At 41.6% G+C, this 22,547-nt stretch overlaps 1 protein-coding gene across 1 annotated transcript in view; it reads right to left on the reverse strand.

Moving 5' to 3' along the window:
* The window catches only part of LOC124760025 (retinoid-inducible serine carboxypeptidase-like), a 126,678-nt gene that overhangs the window by 79,928 nt on the left and 24,203 nt on the right, over positions 1–22,547 (reverse strand). Inside the window, exon 7 of the mRNA XM_047249097.1 lies at positions 11,421–11,622. Coding sequence (XP_047105053.1) covers positions 11,421–11,622 — 202 coding nt within the window. The remainder of the gene's footprint in view (positions 1–11,420; positions 11,623–22,547) is intronic.

The following is a 22,547-nucleotide window of genomic DNA, read 5'->3' on the forward strand; positions in this document are numbered from 1 at the left end:
AGAATGGATAAGGTTTAATTGTGGTGGAAGCTAAGAGAAATAATGATTAACACATGGGTTACAAATATTTTATGTCAGGTAGAAAGAGCTTTCTTTAGTGCTGGGGGCTATAGTCTTATTTAAGTTAGTTGGTATTTGATGGCAAGCAAGCTGGACAGCTCACTCCAGCAATACAGGTATGGGAGCCTGAGATTGTTAGCTACCAGTGTTGCCACCATGGCTGCACAGAAGCATTGTGCCTGCCAGATCTCAGTGAGCTGTTGCTGTAGAAGGTTCCTGTATGGCTGTGATTTGTGTAACATTTGGTTCTGCATGCCTTAAGATGTATGATGGAAGGACTGGCAGTTGAAAGAGTGATAGTCTGAGATTCACCCTCCTAAGAATGTTTCAAAAAGGTCAGCCACAGCCATTTGAATTAGTGAGTTTAATGAGAGAATATACTGAGTGAGAGGGGGATACAGAACCCCATCTTATTGCTTTGGATAAAGTGGTGGAGTGAACCACAGCTTTCTGCAGCAGCAAACTGTTTTAATTATTAACAAAGATAAATTTGTCATGGCAGGAGAGGTTCTTTTATAGGAGAGTTACTAATATCAACCTTTGTGTGTGTGTGTGTGTGTGTGTGTGTGTGTGTGTGTGTGTGTGTGTGCGCGTGTGTGTATGTGTATGTGTATGTGTCTGTGGGTTTTTTTTTTGTTGTTTTTGTTGAGGATGTGATATTTCATCTAATATATGCATATGATTCATGGCAGGGTCATCCAGTGATAATTGAGCTACTTGCTACCCTTTTAGAAACAGAGCTATTTAGTAGTAGAAAACTGTGTTTGTCACAAGTCGTGAAAAGTTTACTATTCCAATATAAATTTATCTGTTGCTCCAGGTTGCTACTGGACTGCTCAGATATATGTCTAGCAGCATCATTTTCTAAGGAAATTTTGAACATATCTGTTGACTTGATGAATTGTGTGTAGAGACTCAACACAGCAGGAAAACAATAGAAAAGAATAGAATAGAAAAGAAAACACAAAGAAAATAAATACATCACATACCATACTGTTAGTGGCAGTATGATAGCCCTGATGGACAGAGGAAACAAGATAATATTGCAGCACATACTGGAACTTTATAAAGTTTCTTTCCTAATGGTCTGCTCTTATTCAAGACCTCTAACCACCACTATGAAATGGAATGTGTGCTTTTGTGAAGTCATTTGAAGAATTTGTGCTTTGGACTAGGTCTGCAGTTATTATGGATACCTTCTGTACCATTTTATGTCACAAAATAATTACCCACAAAGACAAAGAAAAGAAAAGCCTAGTTTGCTGGATAGAGAAACGTAACATATAAATTAATAGCAATCTAAAACAGACACAATTATTAGAACTTCTATCACAATGGAAGTCAATGTACCCAATTTACCTTCTGGATTAAATGACAAAAAATGCAGAAATAAAATGATCAGACTGCCTCTCTACCATTGCTATTTCAATGTAATAAAATTTATTTGGTTGCAAGTCAAATGTCAAGTAGCTGTAGAAAGCAAAAATGTTATGTTGGCTGAAGTGCCTTTTGAATGACTCAATTGAAAAAAATATTCCTGATTATATGAAGGAACCAGTAGATGATTTACTTTATGAAGATCTTTCACAAGGTCTTATAAATTTCGGCAACTTCTCTGAGTTCTGAAATTAGAAGGAAAATTCAGGTTGGAGTTAATCCACAGTCAGCAATCTGTACTGTTAGGATTTTAACTAATTACATGTTTCAAGATGTTTGTAAATTTAGGAACCTGTGATTACTTTGTATAAGTCATTGAACTGCCAGCATAATTTCATATATCGCAGGCCATATGAAAACTGATTTTAATGAAAAAATGACTGTGTTTAGTAATATTGGTATGTTAAAGATGATCAAATTGCTTTTGACAGCTGGAAACCTTATGGATAAATAATCAGTTAGTGGTGCCAGGTAAAACAAAACATAATAATATTATCAAGGTTTTACTGAGTCCAAAACGCAATGCTATAGGAACTAAAACTGAAACCGAAAGTTTTCTCAAATTTTTTGATTCTGAGATAATTGATTGTGTTATTGCAGTAAACCAATAGACAGATAAATAACAAGAGATCATCTGTGATTTACATAGGGACAGAGACTGCAGAAACACCTCTGCTTTTGAAACAATGGCTCTCTTAGGAGCATTGTTTCTCATTGCTGTACAAAAAGGAGTATGCTCAAATGTATTAGAGCTGAGGGCATCAGATGGCACAGGGACGATTATTCTCAGGACAGCATTTAGCTGGAAGCACTTTATGTTCTTGTTCTAGTCACTGAGGTTTGATGATACTATAACGACAAAAGAGCAACTTGCAACTGACAAAACTGCTGCTGTCTGCAATCTCCAGCCTGCATTTTTGAACAACCACAGAAATAACTACAGCCCAGGGGAGTTCGCAACCAGAGATGAAATGCTTGTTCATTTTCATGGGTGTTGTGGTTTTGTGCAGTACATGCCCAATAAGCCTGCAAAGTATGGTCTGAAGTTGTACACACTGTGTGATAGCAAGGCATTTTACACTTGCAACTTTGAAGTATACTGCAGCAGACAGAATCCTGGACCATATCTTGCATCTAACTAGCCTACGGATATTGTGAACAGATTAGTTGGACCAATCAAGGGCACTTACAGGAAGGATCTTGTCCCTGTGACATACTCTTTTGCTTGATCATTATTTAGATTGCACAATAGCAGACAGTTTGGTTCTTCAAGCTGTGTTCAGAAAGACTAATGCTTTTTGATGGATGTTATTATTCTCAGATTTCCAAGTACTCCAATGTTCCCCATTTTGGTTCAGGCAGGTACTGTTCTTATTTAACACTTCTGCCTGTGCTGAGTGGTACCAAGTGATGAACCAGTTTCCCTTCTTTTTAAATCATTGTTAGTCAATCACGCTTGGTACTCCCTCTTTTCTTCGAAAAGTGTAATCTCATAGTTTATCTGTTTTAGAACTCAAACTGATTGCTTGTGTAATGTTTTGCTGCCCATTAAATATGCACAAGTAAGTGTCTTTTAATTGTGCCTGTCTGCAACTTCAAGTGTCTCCCTTATGATAAGTAGCCATCTGCCTTTTCCTACATTGTAAATATATGTGCAAGTTGTATTTGTGTGGGCAGTAGTGGCTGTTCCAACAGCAGGCACCACCCCAGTATTTTGGACAACTGTTAATTCTGGCACTGCCCATTTGGCAGTCATAAACTGCGTTGAGTAAATCCACCATGCACTGTGTTGATAAGGTGAAACTGATGTAATTTTGTCTGGCCTTCTGGCCATTTTTTACAAGTGATAGTCTATAGACCATTTAATTGTTTTAAAACCATGTCAGATGAAATAAGGGCTAGCATCAGTGATGTACCTTCACTCATGACACAAGTGATTTCAGAGAATGCACATCCATACAGTTCAAAGGCCCATTTATGGAGGCCACCTGGGTTGCCCCTCTGGCACACACTTGTGAGTCACCTAAGAAACAGCATTATTTAAGCAATCGCAAAAGAATGCTTTGCCTATTCTTTAAGCTGTATTACTGTTATCCAGTCTACATGTTCAGTGCTACACGCAACCCATATCTTATGTGTTGCTTTATAGAGTACTATGCTCCCTATATTGTGTTTGTTCTTGTTATAACATTTGGGTTATCTTTCCTATATTGGAATTTAATTAATATTTGAAGGGGTGAGTGCCTGACATTAGTTTTCTGATTTTTCTGCATTAGCAATGAGAAGCCTAGTGTCTGCTTTACCTTTGACATACTAAAGTTTCTTTAATATTTGAAGGGGCTAGTGCCTTGCATCTATTTGTTGATTTTTCTGTATTTATTGTTTTCAGTCACTAATAATTATAAGGGCTAGTGCCCGTTTCTAGATAAAGCCATAAATGAATTCCCATATGTAGTTAAAATGGAGGCTCTAAAATTGATACATTAAAAGTTAGTTGTCATCCAAGAAGTTTCCATGATCTGGTAAATGCCTACAATCTCAAGTTACCTGTACAAAATCCAACAAGATGATGTCAGACCTAACAAACATTGGCAGATCAAATAATTCCTCAGAACAGGCAAATGGTGCAAGTAACAAACACTACAATCTCAGATCATGATGGACAATTGGTTGAATGTTTCCTCTGAAAAAAATACTGTTAGGATATAGACAGCTGAAGCTAGAAAATTTAAGTAGACTACAAACTTTATTAAAGGGAGAAGACTGGAGGGAAATACACACAATAAAGAACATACCAGAGAGACAGGAATACTTTTGTTCATTACTAGGCTACTATGTAGGGTGTATCAAAAAGGATGGCACAAACTTACTTGGTTGAAAGTACCTGATAATAGAAGCACAAATGTCCCAGTAAACATGGGACTGCAAACGAGCCACTTGAGAGATAATCATGACTGTATGGCTCCACTCCACCACTGACGGCATTGTAACAGCATCCGGTTTCCCCCTTCTGCACTTGAGGCCGTCCTATGTTCGCTGTTTACACAACAGAACATTGCCAAGAGGTGGAGTTGGAATCACACCATACATGCAGAACATACAGGATGGATACAGTACACAGTCTCAAAGGGTATCATTCATGTCTCAGGAGTGCCACATGTGCTGTGTTGTAGTTACAATGGAACCATACAATAACAAAGAGTATGCAGATATGTATTTCATGTATGGTAGGGCTAACGGCAATGTACAGGAGGCTGCATGCTTGTACCAAAAACATATCTTGATTGAAGACACCCCGAAAGTCATACATTTACAAGGGCCCATCAGTGCCTGAGAGAGCACAGGTGTTTTGCACATGGCAGAGCAGGAGGTAGGCCTGCTCGCATTGTGCCTGAGGTTGAGGATATGGTGTTGGAAGCAGTACAGCACTCTCCAGGAAACTCAGCAAGAAGAACTACCACACATGTGCCTGTACTAAGCCACAGTAGTGTACAGAGAATTTTACATCACAATTTACTGTACCCTTACCACCTCCAACGAGTCCAATGTCTCAATGATGTGGACTTGTTCCTAGAATGATGTTTTGTCAGTAGCTGCAACAGCAGGCTGTAGTCAACCCTAATTTAGCATGTAACATTTTGTTTACAGATGAAGCAGAATTCACATGTGATGGTGTGTTTAACTATCATAACACACATTTGTGGTGTGAAATAAACCCACATGCAGTTCATGAGCCACCACATCAGCAACATTTCTCACTGAATGTATGGTTAGGGGTACCAGGTGATCAACTCACTGGGCCACACATTCTTCCACCACAACTTAATGGATGAAGGTACCTTAGCTTCCTGCAGCGTCATCTTCCAGGATTGCTTGAGGATGTTTCCCTTCAGCAACGTCAGAGTATGTGGCGCATGCATGATGGAGCCCTGGCACATTTTTCTGCTTGTGTGAGATGGCACAACACACAGATATGGCCAAAGATGGATAGGTCACAGCAGACCTGTACCTTGGCCTCCAAGAGGTATTCAAAGTACCCTCTGCCACACACCATCAGGTGGTTTGCGCAGTATGGATGTAGATGTAGAATATCACCTGATCTAATTCCTTTGGATTTTTCTGTCTGGGGTCACCTCAAAAGCAAAGTGTGCAGCACACCCATTAACATAGTTGAAGAACTGGAGCAGAGAGTTGTACATGCTTGTCAATAATTCCAGAATGATCTGGGGGTTTTGGAAAGGATTTGAAATTCATTGCAGTGACAAGCACAGTATTGTATCCAGATGCAAGGATAACACTTTGAACACCTCCTTTAACAGGTACCCCATACATGAAATGTGAGCTAATTGTGATGTACAACCAAATACTAAAGTCTAAATTTCAAATTAATGTATACTAACTAGGACGATGTTTACAATGACATCAGTGTCAGCTTGGAACCATACAGTCATGATTATCTCACAAGCAGCTCATTTGCAGACCTGTGTTTACTGGGACATTTGTGCTTCTATTATCGTGTACTTTCAACTGTGTAAGTTTGCACCATCCTTTCTTATACACCCTGTATAAATATTGCTTGCCACATTGTAACCAGAAACCTATCTAAGGGAAATACTAAGAGTGGGATCACAGCAGACATTATAAAATCAAGGGATGATCTACGAAATCTGAATAATAAAGAAAACTATACCTAGCACCGGCCCTTATAAGAACAAGAAGAGAGAAAATAGTAGAATAATAAGAGAAACTAAGTCCAGTTTTTATCAAAGAGGAAAAATTAGCATACAGAAATTAGGGCAGAACAACTAGAGAAAGAAGAGAGAAAAATACTGAGAAAAATACTAGGTCCCAAAAGAGGTGGATGCAAAGACCTAGGGAAGAATTGTACTGGAACATAAGAACAATATCCGGGGAAATCATACTCAAAAGGGCAAGGTTTGCTGAACATGTAGTTAGGATGAGTATGAACAGAGAGTGTGGGAAACAACAGGGAGGACAAGGGGAAAGACAAGAACCAAGTGGGTTGTTGAACTTCTGAAGGACTAATTGGAATTGGGGATCAAGGTCGAAGGAAAGGAAAATTGGAGGATCAAATATACACTGACCAATATGCCAGAGATCAATGACAGAGAAGAATACAGGAAAAGATTAGAGTGTCACTAGTGGAGCCTACAGGAGAAATGGAAACTGAAGATCTCAGAAGAAGAGCGGGAGAGAAGAAGAGAAAGAATGAAGAGGATCTAGGAGAAGAAGAGGAAAATGCAGTCCATAAAGGGGCTACCCATGGTCCTACAGAGGCTGTAACGCAAGAAGAAGAAGAAGAAACGTTTCTAACAAATACTATGTGATCATACAATAAATAGCACAGGAAAGGATCAGATTGAAAAGATAGCACTAATATAATTTTAGAGAAAGATGGGAAGGGATGTACAGATCCAAATGTCATCAGCACTGTTTTTAATTGACATTATGTTGAAGTAGACCTCCCCAGGCAATATCACCTTGCCAGAGGCACCTTATGTGCCAGGTGGAGAGGCTTGTGTGCTCTTAAGAAGGTGGGAGACTATGCCGGTGGTGGTGTAGCTGCTGGCAGGATCACCCAAGCTGAATTTGCCACAGCAGAGCAGCCAGACAAAGTGTGTCCCACACCATAGGAGGATAGGGGATGCAGACTCTATAGATTAGGTCATCAACCTCTGTAAGGGAGCTAACCCAAAATAAAAGCCTGGTTCTCCAGGTTGGGGGTTGAGCACAGGATCAATACCCTGCCTTGTGAAAAGCCTATCACTGTGCTTAATTTAATAAGGAATGCCAGTCTGCCCTTGTGAAGATAAATTGTGTCACGGAAAAGGAATATGGATAAACCAGTGCTTAAATTTGGAACATGGAATGTGCATACACCACTGCAGATAAGAGCTATGAATAGTATTGTGGAAGAGATGCTAAGGTATAGAATGGAAGTTGTTGCACTTCACAAAATCGGTTGGTAGGGTAGGGGTGCAATTCATAAACATAAATTCTACCTATATTATTCGGGAAAAGATGAAAGACAGGGGGAGCAAGGATTTAGGTTTATACTTTCTAAAGATGTGGAAATCTGTTATTGCTTTTACTCTATATAATGAAAGAATGTGCACGCTGCATATCAAAGACAAATTTCATAATGTGACAATTGTAAATGCATACGCACCAACAGAATAATCAGATGAAGACATGGTAGGTGATTTCTATCATCAGTTACAGGAGGTTTGTGATAAAATACCTAAATATGACTCCAAAATAGTCAACTGTAATGCCAAACTCAGCAAAAAAGACGCTATTAGAGGCATCTTTGGTAAAGAAAGTCTGCACTGTGAAACTAGTAATAACTGTACGAGAGTTGCCAAGTTGTAAACAAGTTGAAGGCATAAAGTACCTGTTTCTCAAGGAAAAATATTTACAAAGGGACCAGAAAAATATCAGGAACAAATGAAGCAAAGCAAATAGACCATATATTGGTATTGAAGAGGTGGGCATCTGATATGGAAAATGAGCACATTTTCCAAGGAGCTAATTCTGATTCTGATCATTATCTAGTATGAGCCAAAGTGAGGCAGAAACTTGCTATGGCTGCCAAAGGAAATAGTACCAAAGTAAAGAAATGGAATATAGAACAACTGAAGGATGGGTCTACTGTTCAAGAGATAAGAACAGATTGAGTTACAAGCAAAAGATAGTGCAGGGCATATATAAAAAGAATGGAATTCTAATAAAAATAATATTCTGACAACATCACATAAGGAGAATTATAAATGAAGACTGGTATGATGATGAATGCAGACAGTCTGTGGAACAGAAAAAGGGGCAAGACTCAAGTGCTTACAGCAAAATACAAGATCAAATAAGGCATTATATAATGAAAAGAGAATAGACACAGCAAGGTTATGTAGGAGAAAAAAAAGGTAGTGATAAAGAGAAATACAGAGGAAATGGAAGAGCACTATCAAAGAAATGAGAGCATGAAGTTTTCTAATAAAATTAAAGAAGGAACTCAAGAATATAAACAAAAATATTAGCTCATAGGGCAAAGAAGGAAATTTGCTTACAGATAAATAAGATGTACTGGACAGATGGACAGAATGCTTCAAGGATTTCTGGAGGGAAATCCTATCAGGAGAGTGCAGCCACTCTATTACACTGCAGATCCAGAGAGAGAAGAACCCACATTAGAGGAAGTACAGAAGGTAGTGCACTGTCTAAGAAATCTATAGAGCACCAGGAACTGGTGGAGTAACTGCAGAACTGTTGAAAAATGGGGAAACTGGTCTCCATAACTGAATACACAAACTTATAAAGTTGATGTGGAACCAGGAAAGGAAACCAGAAGAGTGGACCTTAGTGATAATCTACGCTGAATGTAACCTATAGGAGTTCTCTAGTATTGTCTACAACAGACTTGTTTCACATGCAGAAGAGATTCTGGGAGAATATCAGTGTGGACTTCGGCCTGATAGGTCAATGACAGATAAGATATTTTTGCTGCAGCAAATACATGAAAAGGTTTACAAGTATAATATATATTCACTCATAACCTCTACATAGACTTCACACAGGCTTTCAATGGTCTTGAGAGGACTGAAATACTAAATGATTTCCTACAGCTTGGTATAACACCTAACTATGTTTCAATCATGCAAGCAACATTAGCTGATTCCAAGGCTGCAGTGCGAGTGGATGGAGAACTCAGGAAATGGTTTAGCATTAGTGAAGGAGTCAAGTCAAACAAGTAGATGCCCACTCTACAATTCTTTTTAATCTGATTCTTGAAGCAGCCATTCAAAAGCTTCAAACGTCTGGTTACATAGGCACAAAGTAAACTTTTTTAGGTGTGTATATGCTGATGACATAGATATTATTAGCAGAAGAAGAGTTTCACTAGAGAGAAAAATAGGTGAGCTGAAAGAAGCCACAACACCTAGAGGCTTTGCTATTAATGAATTGAAGACTAAGTAGAAAAATTTCACCAGGAAGGAACATTTCAACTTGGATGAAATACCAATAACTTGTTTCAATTTTGAACATGTGTTGAATGTTGACTATCTTGGATCTAATACTGATAGATCAGATTCCATGTCAACTGAAATAAAACAGTTCATCCTAGGTGGTAATAGATGCTTTCACACTTTCAAGAAATTGTAATAAGGTTATGACCAGCCCAGCTGTAATTTACAAATGTGAAACTTGCACACCAACATTTATTTATGAGCAGCAGTACAGGATATTTTAAAGCAGGGTTCTGTCCAATATCTATGGGACAGTTCAGGATAACAATGGTTTCTGGAGATTTAGATCAAACACAGAGCTGGATCACCTTATACAAGAAGCTGACATTATAAGAATAATAAAAAGCATGAGAATAGCATGGCTTGGAAATGTCCTTAGGATGGATACTGGATGAAAACATAAAAATGTTTTTGATTGGAGGCCAGATGGAATAAGACAAAGAGGAAAGCCACAAAAGCAATTGACAGATGATGCTGAAGAAGATGTAAAATCCCTCAGAGTTACAGGCCAACAGAGAAATGCACTGGAGGGCAGAATGGAGGAAACTTGTTGAAGAGGCTGAGGCCCAGGCAGGATTGTAACGCCATGAGAAAAGGAAGATGTGGAAGTAGTGGAAAAACTCATAAAGCAGTAGTTCCCAAAAATAAAGAAATATGAATAACATATCCAACATCGCAGAATGTATTTTTCTTCTGTCAGCGAGTGAATCATAGGTGGCAAAAATAATACACTCTCCAAAACCCAAAAACACAGAAGATCTTGATGGAATATTGTTTGTGTAGTAAAGTACAGTGTTAATTGACTAGTGAGACCTCTAGCTGATTTGATTAAGTCAACTATGGATAATGTGATATTTCCTAAATGTCTGAAAAAGAAGAAGGAATGCAGCACCTGTGCATGTTCATAGGTTAGTGAAGTTTCAAAAGAGGGCTGTTGCATGCATTATAAATCAACCTCTAAACAATCAAACAGAAATAAATTTAGAGAACTTTTTATCTTCACTGCCCCTTCACTATACATATGTGCTACAATTATTTGCTTGAATGCAAACAGCATGGTACTTAAATAGAGACATTCATGATTACAATACAAGAAATAGAGATGATTATTATCTACAAAGGAAGTGGCTCAAGTTAACTGAAAAATATTGTACAACTGTTGGTCACATTTTATACAATAAATTACCTCACATAATAGAATGCACTGGGAAGACATCAGGTCTCAGAAATAAATTGAAAGGTTATTTAGTCTCTTTACCTCTATATAGTCTAAAAGGATACCAAACTAAATGGTTGAGAGGATATCCTTCTAAACCAGAAGGACATCTGTAAACCAGGAAGCACGAATACACATTATATGTATTTTCTCATTGCTGCCGCCTGCTCTTTTACATTATTCTGAGTGCCCTGGACAGACATGGTGCTACAAAGTGAGACTGACACTGTGTAAGATGTTAAAGATTAGTGGGTACACTGCAGAAGTGAAATGATGAATGTGTAAAGTTGTGAAAATGTGAAGATTAGATGTGAATTTTGTGTGATCATCAAATTCTTATCACTCATGTTTTTATCTCATTCAGCTTATGTTAAGGAAATCTTGGTTTGGTGCTGGGTATTTACCTAAGGATGGTAAATTAAATTTTGACTAAATTATGTGAATCTATGGTATGTTATATGTATAAATGTAATTGTAATTGCGTACATCCTGACTACATCTATACAATGCAAATTTTCTACAAATGGATTAATGAATAAATAGATAAAAATAAATAAATTATTGTTAGCACTTTTTTTACTTGATAGTTGTGCTTTCTATACCTGAATAAAATGATTTAAAAATATATAATATGAGAATAGTAAAGCACCACAAAATATATTTACCTTGTTTGGCCATGTGCCTTCCATAACCGTACACTTTGTACAGTATATTGTAGAAATCTATATTGTATGTTACTGATAAAATAATACTTTCTGTAGTTGACCATAATGATGTGGCCAAACTATAATCTCCAGCATTGATAGCATTCTTTGTTAACTGAGCATACCGATCAATTTGAGCATAACCTTCGCTATCTACCATTCCCTGTGAATACACAAAAATAAAATCATTCTAGCATGAACCATAAATAATTTTATTCATTTGATATTTACATGAAGATAGATCCTCACTCATCAAATGCAGGATGCACTAAGCATGAAACAGGTACCTAAAAAGTTGGAAAAGGGCCTAATTTTGTAAAAAGGTTTTCATCAGTCCTAACAAATATAAACTACCACCTGACACCTAAATGAGATGACTGCCCATCTTATGTGGAGTGGATGGTGAGAAAAATGGAAGTGACATGATTTGGGCAGAGGGGGAGAGGGGAGAATGACAATGGGATAGAAAGTGCTTAGGTAAGTTTGTGCTGCGGTAGAAAAAGCAGCTGCACGTTCGCCGAGAGCTAAACTATAAGATCAAGGGATTGTCTGGAGAATCAGCAAGAAGAAAATTGGGTTGTACTGTTTTATTAAGTTCAATGGGAAAATACAAGAGAAATCTACTTTGTCATGGAATGGAATGTTTACAGAATTTGTGAGAGAGTATAAAATAATTAATACATAACAGAATAAATTCCCAGTTACTGTGAGAAGCTCCTATATGTAACAGAATGAATGTGCCAATGTGACATATGTCTGCTTGTGTCTGTGTATGTGCAGATGGATATGTGTGTGTGCGCGAGTGTATACCTGTCCTTTTTTCCCCCTAAGGTAAGTCTTTCCGCTCCCGGGATTGGAATGACTCCTTACCCAATCCCTTAAAACCCACATCCTTTCGTCTTTCCCTCTCCTTCCCTCTTTCCTGAGGCAACAGTTTGTTGTGAAAGCTTGAATTTTGTGTGTATGTTTGTGTTTGTTTGTGTGTCTATCGACCTGCCAGCGCTTTTGTTTGGTAAGTCTCATCATCTGGGAAGGAGAGGAAAAGACGAAAGGAAGTGGGTTTTAAGGGTGAGGGTAAGGAGTCATTCCAATACCGGGAGCGGAAAGACTTACCTTAGGGGGGAAAAAGGACAGGTATACACTCGCACACACACACATATCCATCCACACATACAGACACAAGCAGACACATTTAAAGACAAAGAGTTTGGGCAGAGATGTCAGTCGAGGCAGAAGTGTAGAGGCAAAGAAGTTGTTGAAATACAGGTGAGGTATGAGTGGAGGCAACTTGAAATTAGCGAAGATTGAGGCCTGGCGGATAACGAGAAGAGAGAATATACTGAAGGGCAAGTTCCCATCTCCGGAGTTCGGATAGGTTGGTATTGGTGGGAAGTATCCAGATAACCCGGACGGTGTAACACTGTGCCAAGATGTGCTGGCTGTGCACCAAGGCATGTTTAGCCACAGGGTGATCCTCATTACCAACAAACACTGTCTGCCTGTGTCCATTCATGTGAATGGACGGTTTGTTGCTGGTCATTCCCACATAGAATGCATCACAGTGTAGGCAGGTCAGTTGGTAAATCACGTGGGTGCTTTCACACGTGGCTCTGCCTTTGATTGTGTACACCTTCCGGGTTACAGGACTGGAGTAAGTGGTGGTGGGAGGGTGCATGGGACAGGTTTTGCATCGGGGGCGGTTACAAGGATAGGAGCCAGAGGGTAGGGAAGGTGGTTTGGGGATTTCATAGGGATGAACTAACAGGTTACGAAGGTTAGGTGGACGGCGGAAAGACACTCTTGGTGGAGTGGGGAGGATTTCATGAAGGATGGATCACATTTCAGGGCAGGATTTGAGGAAGTCGTATCCCTGCTGGAGAGCCACATTCAGAGTCTGGTCCAGTCCCGGAAAGTATCCTGTCACAAGTGGGGCACTTTTGTGGTTCTTCTGTGGGGGATTCTGGGTTTGAGGGGATGAGGAAGTGGCTCTGGTTATTTGCTTCTGTACCAGGTCGGGAGGGTAGTTGCGGGATGCGAAAGCTGTTGTCAGGTTGTTGGTGTAATGATTCAGGGATTCCGGACTGGAGCAGATTCATTTGCCACGAAGACCTAGGCTGTAGGGAAGGGACCGTTTGATGTGGAATGGGTGGCAGCTGTCATAATGGAGGTACTGTTGCTTGTTGGTGGGTTTGATGTGGACGGACGTGTGAAGTTGGCCATTGGACAGGTGGAGGTCAACGTCAAGGAAAGTGGCATGGGATTTGGAGTAGGACCAGGTGAATCTGATGGAACCAAAGGAGTTGAGGTTGGAGAGGAAATTCTGGAGTTCTTCTTCACTGTGAGTCCAGATCATGAAGATGTCAGCAATAAATCTGTACCAAACTTTGGGTTGGCAGACTTGGGTAACCAAGAAGGCTTCCTCTAAGTGACCCATGAATAGGTTGGCGTACGAGGGGGCCATCCTGGTACCCATGGCTGTTCCCTTTAATTGTTGGTATGTCTGGCCTTCAAAAGTGAAGAAGTTGTGGGTCAGGATGAAGCTGGCTAAGGTAACGAGGAAAAAGGTTTTAGGTAGGGTGGCAGGTGATCGGCGTGAAAGGAAATGCTCCATCGCAGTGAGGCCCTGGACGTGCGGAATATTTGTGTATAAGGATGTGGCATCAATGGTTACAAGGATGGTTTCCAGGGGTAACAGATTGGGTAAGGATTCCAGGCGTTCAAGGAAGTGGTTGGTGTCTTTGATGGATGATGGGAGACTGCATGTAATGGGTTGAAGGTGTTGATCTACGTAGGCAGAGATACGTTCTGTGGGGGCTTGGTAACCAGCTACAATGGGGTGGCCGGGATGATTGGGTTTGTGGATTTTAGGAAGAAGGTAGAAGGTAGGGGTGCGGGGTGTCGGTGGGGGTCAGGAGGTTGATGGAGTCAGGTGAAAGGTTTTGCAGGGGGCCTAAGGTTCTGAGGATTCCTTGAAGCTCCGCCTGGACATCGGGAATGGGGTTACCTTGGCAAACTTTGTATGTGGTGTTGTCTGAAAGCTGACGCAGTCCCTCAGTCACATACTCCCGATGATCAAGTACCACGGTCGTGGAACCCTTGTCCGCCGGAAGAATGACGATGGATCGGTCAGCCTTCAGATCACGGATAGCCTGGGCTTCAGCAGTGGTGATGTTGGGTGTAGGATTAAGGTTTTTTAAGAAGGATTGAGAGGCAAGGCTGGAAGTCAGAAATTCCTGGAAGGTTTGGAGAGGGTGATTTTGAGGAAGAGGAGGTGGGTCCCACTGTGACGGAGGATGGAACTGTTCCAGGCAGGGTTCAATTTGGATAGTGTCTTGGGGAGTTGGATCATTAGGGGTAGGATTAGGATCATTTTTCTTCGTGGCAAAGTGATACTTCCAGCAGAGAGTACGAGTGTAGGACAGTAAATCTTTGACGAGGGCTGTTTGGTTGAATCTGGGAGTGGGGTTGAAGGTGAGGCCTTTGGATAGGACAGAGGTTTCGGATTGGGAGAGAGGTTTGGAGGAAAGGTTAACTACTGAATGAGGGTGTTGTGGTACCAGATTGTGTTGATTGGAATTTTGAGGTTTTGGAGGGAGTGGAGCTGGAAGTGGGAGATTGAGTAGATGGGAGAGACTGGGTTTGTGTGCAATGAGAGGAGGTTGAGGTTTGCTGGAAAGGTTGTGAATGGTGAGTGAGTTGCCTTTCCGGAGGTGGGAAACCAGGAGATTGGATAGTTTTTTGAGGTGAAGGGTGGCATGCTGTTCTAATTTGCGGTTGGCCTGTAGGAGGATGCTCTGAATAGACGGTGTGGATGTGGGAGAGGAAAGATTGAGGACTTTTATTAAGGATAGGAGTTGACGGGTGTGTTCATTGGCTGAGTTGATGTGTAGGTGAAGGATTAGGTGGGTGAGGGCAATGGATTGTTCAGTTTGGAACTGGTATAGGGACTGATGGAAAGAAGGGTTGCAGCCAGAGATGGGACCTTTAAGTGTGAGGCCTTTGGGGGTAATGCCAAATGTCAGACAAGCCTGAGAAAATAAAATATGGGAGCGTAATCTGGCTAGAGTGAAGGCATGTTTGTGGAGGGAATGTAAATAAAACTTAATGGGGTCGTTGTGGGGGTGTTGTGAGGGTGACATGGTATTAGAAGGTGGAAAATGTAACATGAGGTTGAATTGAAAATGAAAATAACTGGAGAAAGTAACTGGAGATCTGTTGTGAAAAAAGGCGATAAAGTGTTGGTTAAAGCTGGGATATATATATATATATATATAAAAAAACAAAAATGATGCGACTTACCAAATGAAAGTGCTGGCAGGTTGATAGACACACAAACAAACACAAACATACACACAAAATACACTCCTGGAAATGGAAAAAAGAACACATTGACACCGATGTGTCAGACCCACCATACTTGCTCCGGACACTGCGAGAGGGCTGTACAAGCAATGATCACACGCACGGCACAGCGGACACACCAGGAACCGCGGTGTTGGCCGTCGAATGGCGCTAGCTGCGCAGCATTTGTGCACCGCCGCCGTCAGTGTCAGCCAGTTTGCCGTGGCATACGGAGCTCCATCGCAGTCTTTAACACTGGTAGCATGCCACGACAGCGTGGACGTGAACCGTATGTGCAGTTGACGGAGTTTGAGCGAGGGCGTATAGTGGGCATGCGGGAGGCCGGGTGGACGTACCGCCGAATTGCTCAACACGTGGGGCGTGAGGTCTCCACAGTACATCGATGTTGTCGCCAGTGGTCGGCGGAAGGTGCACGTGCCCGTCGACCTGGGACCGGACCGCAGCGACGCACGGATGCACGCCAAGACCGTAGGATCCTACGCAGTGCCGTAGGGTACCGCACCGCCACTTCCCAGCAAATTAGGGACACTGTTGCTCCTGGGGTATCGGCGAGGACCATTCGCAACCGCCTCCATGAAGCTGGGCTACAGTCCCGCACACCGTTAGGCCGTCTTCCGCTCACGCCCCAACATCGTGCAGCCCGCCTCCAGTGGTGTCGCGACAGGCGTGAATGGAGGGACGAATGGAGATGTGTCGTCTTCAGCGATGAGAGTCGCTTCTGCCTTGGTGCCAATGATGGTCGTATGCGTGTTTGGCGCCGTGCAGGTGAGCGCCACAATCAGGACTGCATACGACCGAGGCACACAGGGCCAACACCCGGCATCATGGTGTGGGGAGCGATCTCCTACACTGGCCGTACACCACTGGTGATCGTCGAGGGGACACTGAATAGTGCACGGTACATCCAAACCGTCATCGAACCCATCGTTCTACCATTCCTAGACCGGCAAGGGAATTTGCTGCTCCAACAGGACAATGCACGTCCGCATGTATCCCGTGCCACCCAACGTGCTCTAGAAGGTGTAAGTCAACTACCCTGGCCAGCAAGATCTCCGGATCTGTCCCCCATTGAGCATGTTTGGGACTGGATGAAGCGTCGTCTCACGCGGTCTGCACGTCCAGCACGAACGCTGGTCCAACTGAGGCGCCAGGTGGAAATGGCATGGCAAGTCGTTCCACAGGACTACATCCAGCATCTCTACAATCGTCTCCATGGGAGAATAGCAGCCTGCATTGCTGTGAAAGGTGGATATACACTGTACTAGTGCCGACATTGTGCATGCTCTGTTGCCTGTGTCTATGTGCCTGTGGTTCTGTCAGTGTGATCATGTGATGTATCTGACCCCAGGAATGTGTCAATAAAGTTTCCCCTTCCTGGGACAATGAATTCACGGTGTTCTTATTTCAATTTCCAGGAGTGTATATATATTAGCTAGTAGAGTTGAAAATTTCTCTTTTTCCTTTCTAAACTAATTTCTATGTTGAAATGTGATAAAGTATGTCACTTCAGACTGATGGCAATTTAAGTATATTATCTGCTGACAATATGATTTGTTATAGCCTACCACTTACACTGTGAAGCAAAAATTCTTCATTTTACCACAGACATACTAAACACAACCTAACAGCAGAAAATTACACTACAAAACTGCTGCATTAAATATAATCTACAAGCAACAATTTCTATTAAGCAGCTACAACAGATAAAACATGTAGGAGGCATGTCATTCAATTTCTGTGTCTCAACCTGATGCTATGTATGTCACTATCACAGCTCCAGCTGCGTGGTCTAGGGCACCTTGTCACGGTCCACACGGCTCCCTCCATCGGAGTTTGAGTCCTCCCTTGGGCATGGGTGTGTGTAACATCCTCAGCTTAAGTTAGTTTAAGTTAGATTAAGTAGTGCGTAAGCTTAGGGACCACTGACCTCAGCAGTTTGGTCCCATAAGATCTTACCACAAATTTCTAAATATTTCACAGCTCCATAAACACAATGTACATGTGCACAGTGATTTCAAGATATCCCCTGCACACAAACAAAGACTACTACTTTGGATCTAGCATATTTTATCAATGTTAAACGATTTTATTTCATTTTATAACTCTTATATAAAAATCTGTGCATATTGTTTACTGTGTGCTCTGCAGGTATTATCTTTGACATGCTTTTCATGTTATTCTGCACACTTCTAAAAGTTGGTCATTATGTTTTAATAATGTAATAAAGTGTCAGGTATTTGTGGAAACCTTGCACTCCCTGCACCAATATCCCAACAAGTTGTAAGCCCAGTGTAGTGTCCATGATTTGTAAAGTAAAAACTTAATCCCATTTTTTCATAATTTGTGGTATAATTATAATTGTGATGGTGGCATGGGAATGGATACAACATTGGCTATCTTCAAGCAAAACCTGAATGGAACTGGAATCATTATTTCATGATATATCTGAATGTAAAATGTGTGACCCTCTTTTGTAGATCTTTTGTTTAAAAATTCAGAAAATTTGTTAGCCACATATACACTGAAAACATTGTAGAATGATGTAAGAAACGTTTTTCTTGTTTAAATCCAGTGGACTGTTGATGTCTAAAAGTGATGGAACAGTTGGTAATCTCAAAACACAGTGATATACTTATGGAACAGCTTTACAAAATAATGAGAAAGATTCTAGATTAGGTTCAAACAACAGAAGCAATTTTCTTTTGAGTTCAAGTAGCAGAAGAACATAATATGCAATAACTGCAAAACCATATTGTCTGATCAAATAACATTGGGAGTGGATAGCAGATGGATGGTTACCAAAATAACATGTAAGCTGCAATTTTCCCTTTCAGTGTTTTGTGTAAGAAATTACAGTTTCTTGCTGCGAATCAATTACGATGTCCTATGATTCCCACAAAGAAAGTTGGTGTGTGGATAATGCCACAACAACAGGGGAAGTTGACGGCTGCTACCACCCCTCCCACCCTCCTACCCCACTCTCGAAAAATCATGCCCTGCAACACAGACACACGTATTTATAAAGTATTAACTTGATCAGGGTGTACAGGGTATCCCATTTATCTTGCCCACCATAAATAACTGTTTGTCCTGATGCAAATTACAAAATGTTTCAATCAAATGTTCTTTAGCCATCAGGGGGACATCAGTCAGCATGACTGCCTTTGTTGTAGTTTTGTTTTTTTACAAAGATATGAACAGTAGTATGACATTTTTAAATGGCACCCTGTATTTTTTATTCTGTAATTCATGTCCTCTCCTAAAGACCTATTCAAAAATGTATCACAGAGTACCATTCACTGAAACACAACATTATATCACAGAGTACCATTCATTGAAACACAACATTATTAATTACATAACACAACACTGACTTTGAGCCCAGGATCACAATCGCATCCACTTGCTGGAGTTGTCTTGTCTGAAAACAAATGATAACCAAGTAAAAACATAACACAAAATTGACTTTGACTCTCCTGTACCATTGCCCAGGAGTAGAACATTCAAAGGTGCACAGAGTGGTGACCCTGGACACCGATACACTGGTGCACTCATTGAATGAAAGAATTATTTACTGCTTCCAGTGTTGCCTGCTGAAGAGAATTACAAGCAAGCATGAAACTTTCTTGCATGTCCTCTGGAGTTGTTGGAATATCGCAATAGACAACGTCTTGAATGCATCGCCAACAAAAAAAGTCCAGAGGATTTAAATCAGGAGACCTAGCAGGCCAATCCATCTGGCATGACACCTTCAGTTCAGACCATGACATGCACATAAGGCATTATGTGCTGGACATCCATCGTGTTGATACCGCAACAGCATTCTTCATCCAGAAGAGGAGGAAGAATTCATCTGAGGAAGTTGGCATACACTGTGCCATTTAGACTACCATTGATGAAATAAGGGCCACTAATTGTAGTACCAAGCATCCCACACCAGACATTAACTCCCCACTGACGTTGATGTTCCACCTGTCTAACCAATCATGGGTTGTAGCTGGACCAATAATGCATGTTCCTTGTATTTACCTGTCCTTTGTTTGAGAAGGAACATTCATCGGTAAATAGAACACTGGAGAAGAAGTTTGGGTTGGCAAGGATTTGCTGCTGTGCCCACTGACAGAACTGTACATGATTCTGGAAATCATTCCCATGCAGTTCTTGGTGTAGGTGTACATGGTAAGGATGGAATCGGTGATGTGTAAGAATACAATGTACACGGGTTTTAGGAATGCCAGTCTTATGTTCAAGCTATAGTGTGCTTGTGGATTCATACCAATGGAAGCAAGAACAGTAACTTTGGCAGCTTCGTCTGTGCAAGAGCTACGATGACTGCATTGTCCTGGGTTGAAACTTCCTGTTTCCTGAAGTGTTGCAACAAGACGAGAAAACATCTACTGGGAAGGTGGGTTCTGCTAACTAACATTTCCCATAGATGAGTAGCATTTCTCAGCACAAAATTTTTGGGTATGTATGTTGATCAACAATTAAAATGGGCTGAACATATTAGGATGCTTGGGAAAAAAATTAGCACAGCATGCTATGCCTTACGAATATTAGTCGCTGTGTGCAATAGGTCATGCCAGAGAATGACATACTTTGCACACATACATTTTATAATAAGTTACGGCATAACATTCTGGGGTGCAAATGCCCAAAATGTGAAATATGTGTTCAGATTGCAAAAATGAGCTATCAGAATAATGAGCAAGAGTCACAAAAGAGCACACTGCAGTGAGCTGTTTAAAAAGTGGGGTTTTCTGACTATCCCAAGTGAATATACCTTGCAAACTACAGTTTTATTCACAAAAATATTGAGCAATACTTAGCAAACAGCTGCATACATGATCACCAAACCAGAAACAGTAATTGCTTGCACCTAGTCAGAATTAATAAAACTAAAACCCAATTCACTATATTTTACCAAGGTGTCAAGATATACAATAAATTGCCAAAAGAAATCAAAAGCATAAAGGAACTCTGTAAATTTAAAGCATTCCTTAAAGAATATTTATTAAAAAATAGTTTTTACTCAACTAGAGAATTCATGCCGCATAAAATTGGCATAAATAAATAATCACGTTAATCAATTATAAAGTGGACATTCTAGTTTGTAATTTACCCATACAAGTATTACAGGAGACTTGTGATATATTTCTTTTGATTGAAGCAGGTTCTTCAGCATTATGTAATTCAATGATAAATTGTGTGTGTAATATACATATATGTATTATGAATTTATTATATATAGCTTGTATTTCACTACATTATATGACAAAATAATGTACATATGTACACTCCTGGAAATTGAAATAAGAACACCGTGAATTCATTGTCCCAGGAAGGGGAAACTTTATTGACACATTCCTGGGGTCAGATACATCACATGATCACACTGACAGAACCACAGGCACATAGACACAGGCAACAGAGCATGCACAATGTCGGCACTAGTACAGTGTATATCCACCTTTCGCAGCAATGCAGGCTGCTATTCTCCCATGGAGACGATTGTAGAGATGCTGGATGTAGTCCTGTGGAACGACTTGCCATGCCATTTCCACCTGGCGCCTCAGTTGGACCAGCGTTCGTGCTGGACGTGCAGACCGCGTGAGATGACGCTTCATCCAGTCCCAAACATGCTCAATGGGGGACAGATCCGGAGATCTTGCTGACCAGGGTAGTTGACTTACACCTTCTAGAGCACGTTGGGTGGCACGGGATACATGCGGACGTGCATTGTCCTGTTGGAACAGCAAGTTCCCTTGCTGGTCTAGGAATGGTAGAACGATGGGTTCGATGACGGTTTGGATGTACCGTGCACTATTCAGTGTCCCCTCGACGATCACCAGTGGTGTACGGCCAGTGTAGGAGATCGCTCCCCACACCATGATGCCGGGTGTTGGCCCTGTGTGCCTCGGTCGTATGCAGTCCTGATTGTGGCGCTCACCTGCACGGCGCCAAACACGCATACGACCATCATTGGCACCAAGGCAGAAGCGACTCTCATCGCTGAAGACGACACGTCTCCATTCGTCCCTCCATTCACGCCTGTCGCGACACCACTGGAGGCGGGCTGCACAATGTTGGGGTGTGAGCGGAAGACGGCCTAACGGTGTGCGGGACCGTAGCCCAGCTTCATGGAGATGGTTGCGAATGGTCCTCGCCGATACCCCAGGAGCAACAGTGTCCCTAATTTGCTGGGAAGTGGCGGTGCGGTCCCCTACGGCACTGCGTAGGATCCTACGGTCTTGGCGTGCATCCGTGCGTCACTGCGGTCCGGTCCCAGGTCGATGGGCACGTGCACCTTCCGCCGACCACTGGCGACAACATCGATGTACTGTGGAGACCTCACGCCCCACGTGTTGAGCAATTCGGCAGTACGTCCACCCGGCCTCCCGCATGCCCACTATACGCCCTCGCTCAAAGTCCGTCAACTGCACATACGGTTCACGTCCACGCTGTCGCGGCATGCTACCAGTGTTAAAGACTGCGATGGAGCTCCGTATGCCACGGCAAACTGGCTGACACTGACGGCGGCGGTGCACAAATGCTGCGCAGCTAGTGCCATTCGACGGCCAACACCGCGGTTCCTGGTGTGTCCGCTGTGCCGTGCGTGTGATCATTGCTTGTACAGCCCTCTCGCAGTGTCCGGAGCAAGTATGGTGGGTCTGACACACCGGTGTCAATGTGTTCTTTTTTCCATTTCCAGGAGTGTATGTATAA

This window comes from Schistocerca piceifrons, chromosome 1 (assembly GCF_021461385.2).
Source record: "Schistocerca piceifrons isolate TAMUIC-IGC-003096 chromosome 1, iqSchPice1.1, whole genome shotgun sequence".
NCBI classification, from domain to species: domain Eukaryota; kingdom Metazoa; phylum Arthropoda; class Insecta; order Orthoptera; family Acrididae; genus Schistocerca; species Schistocerca piceifrons.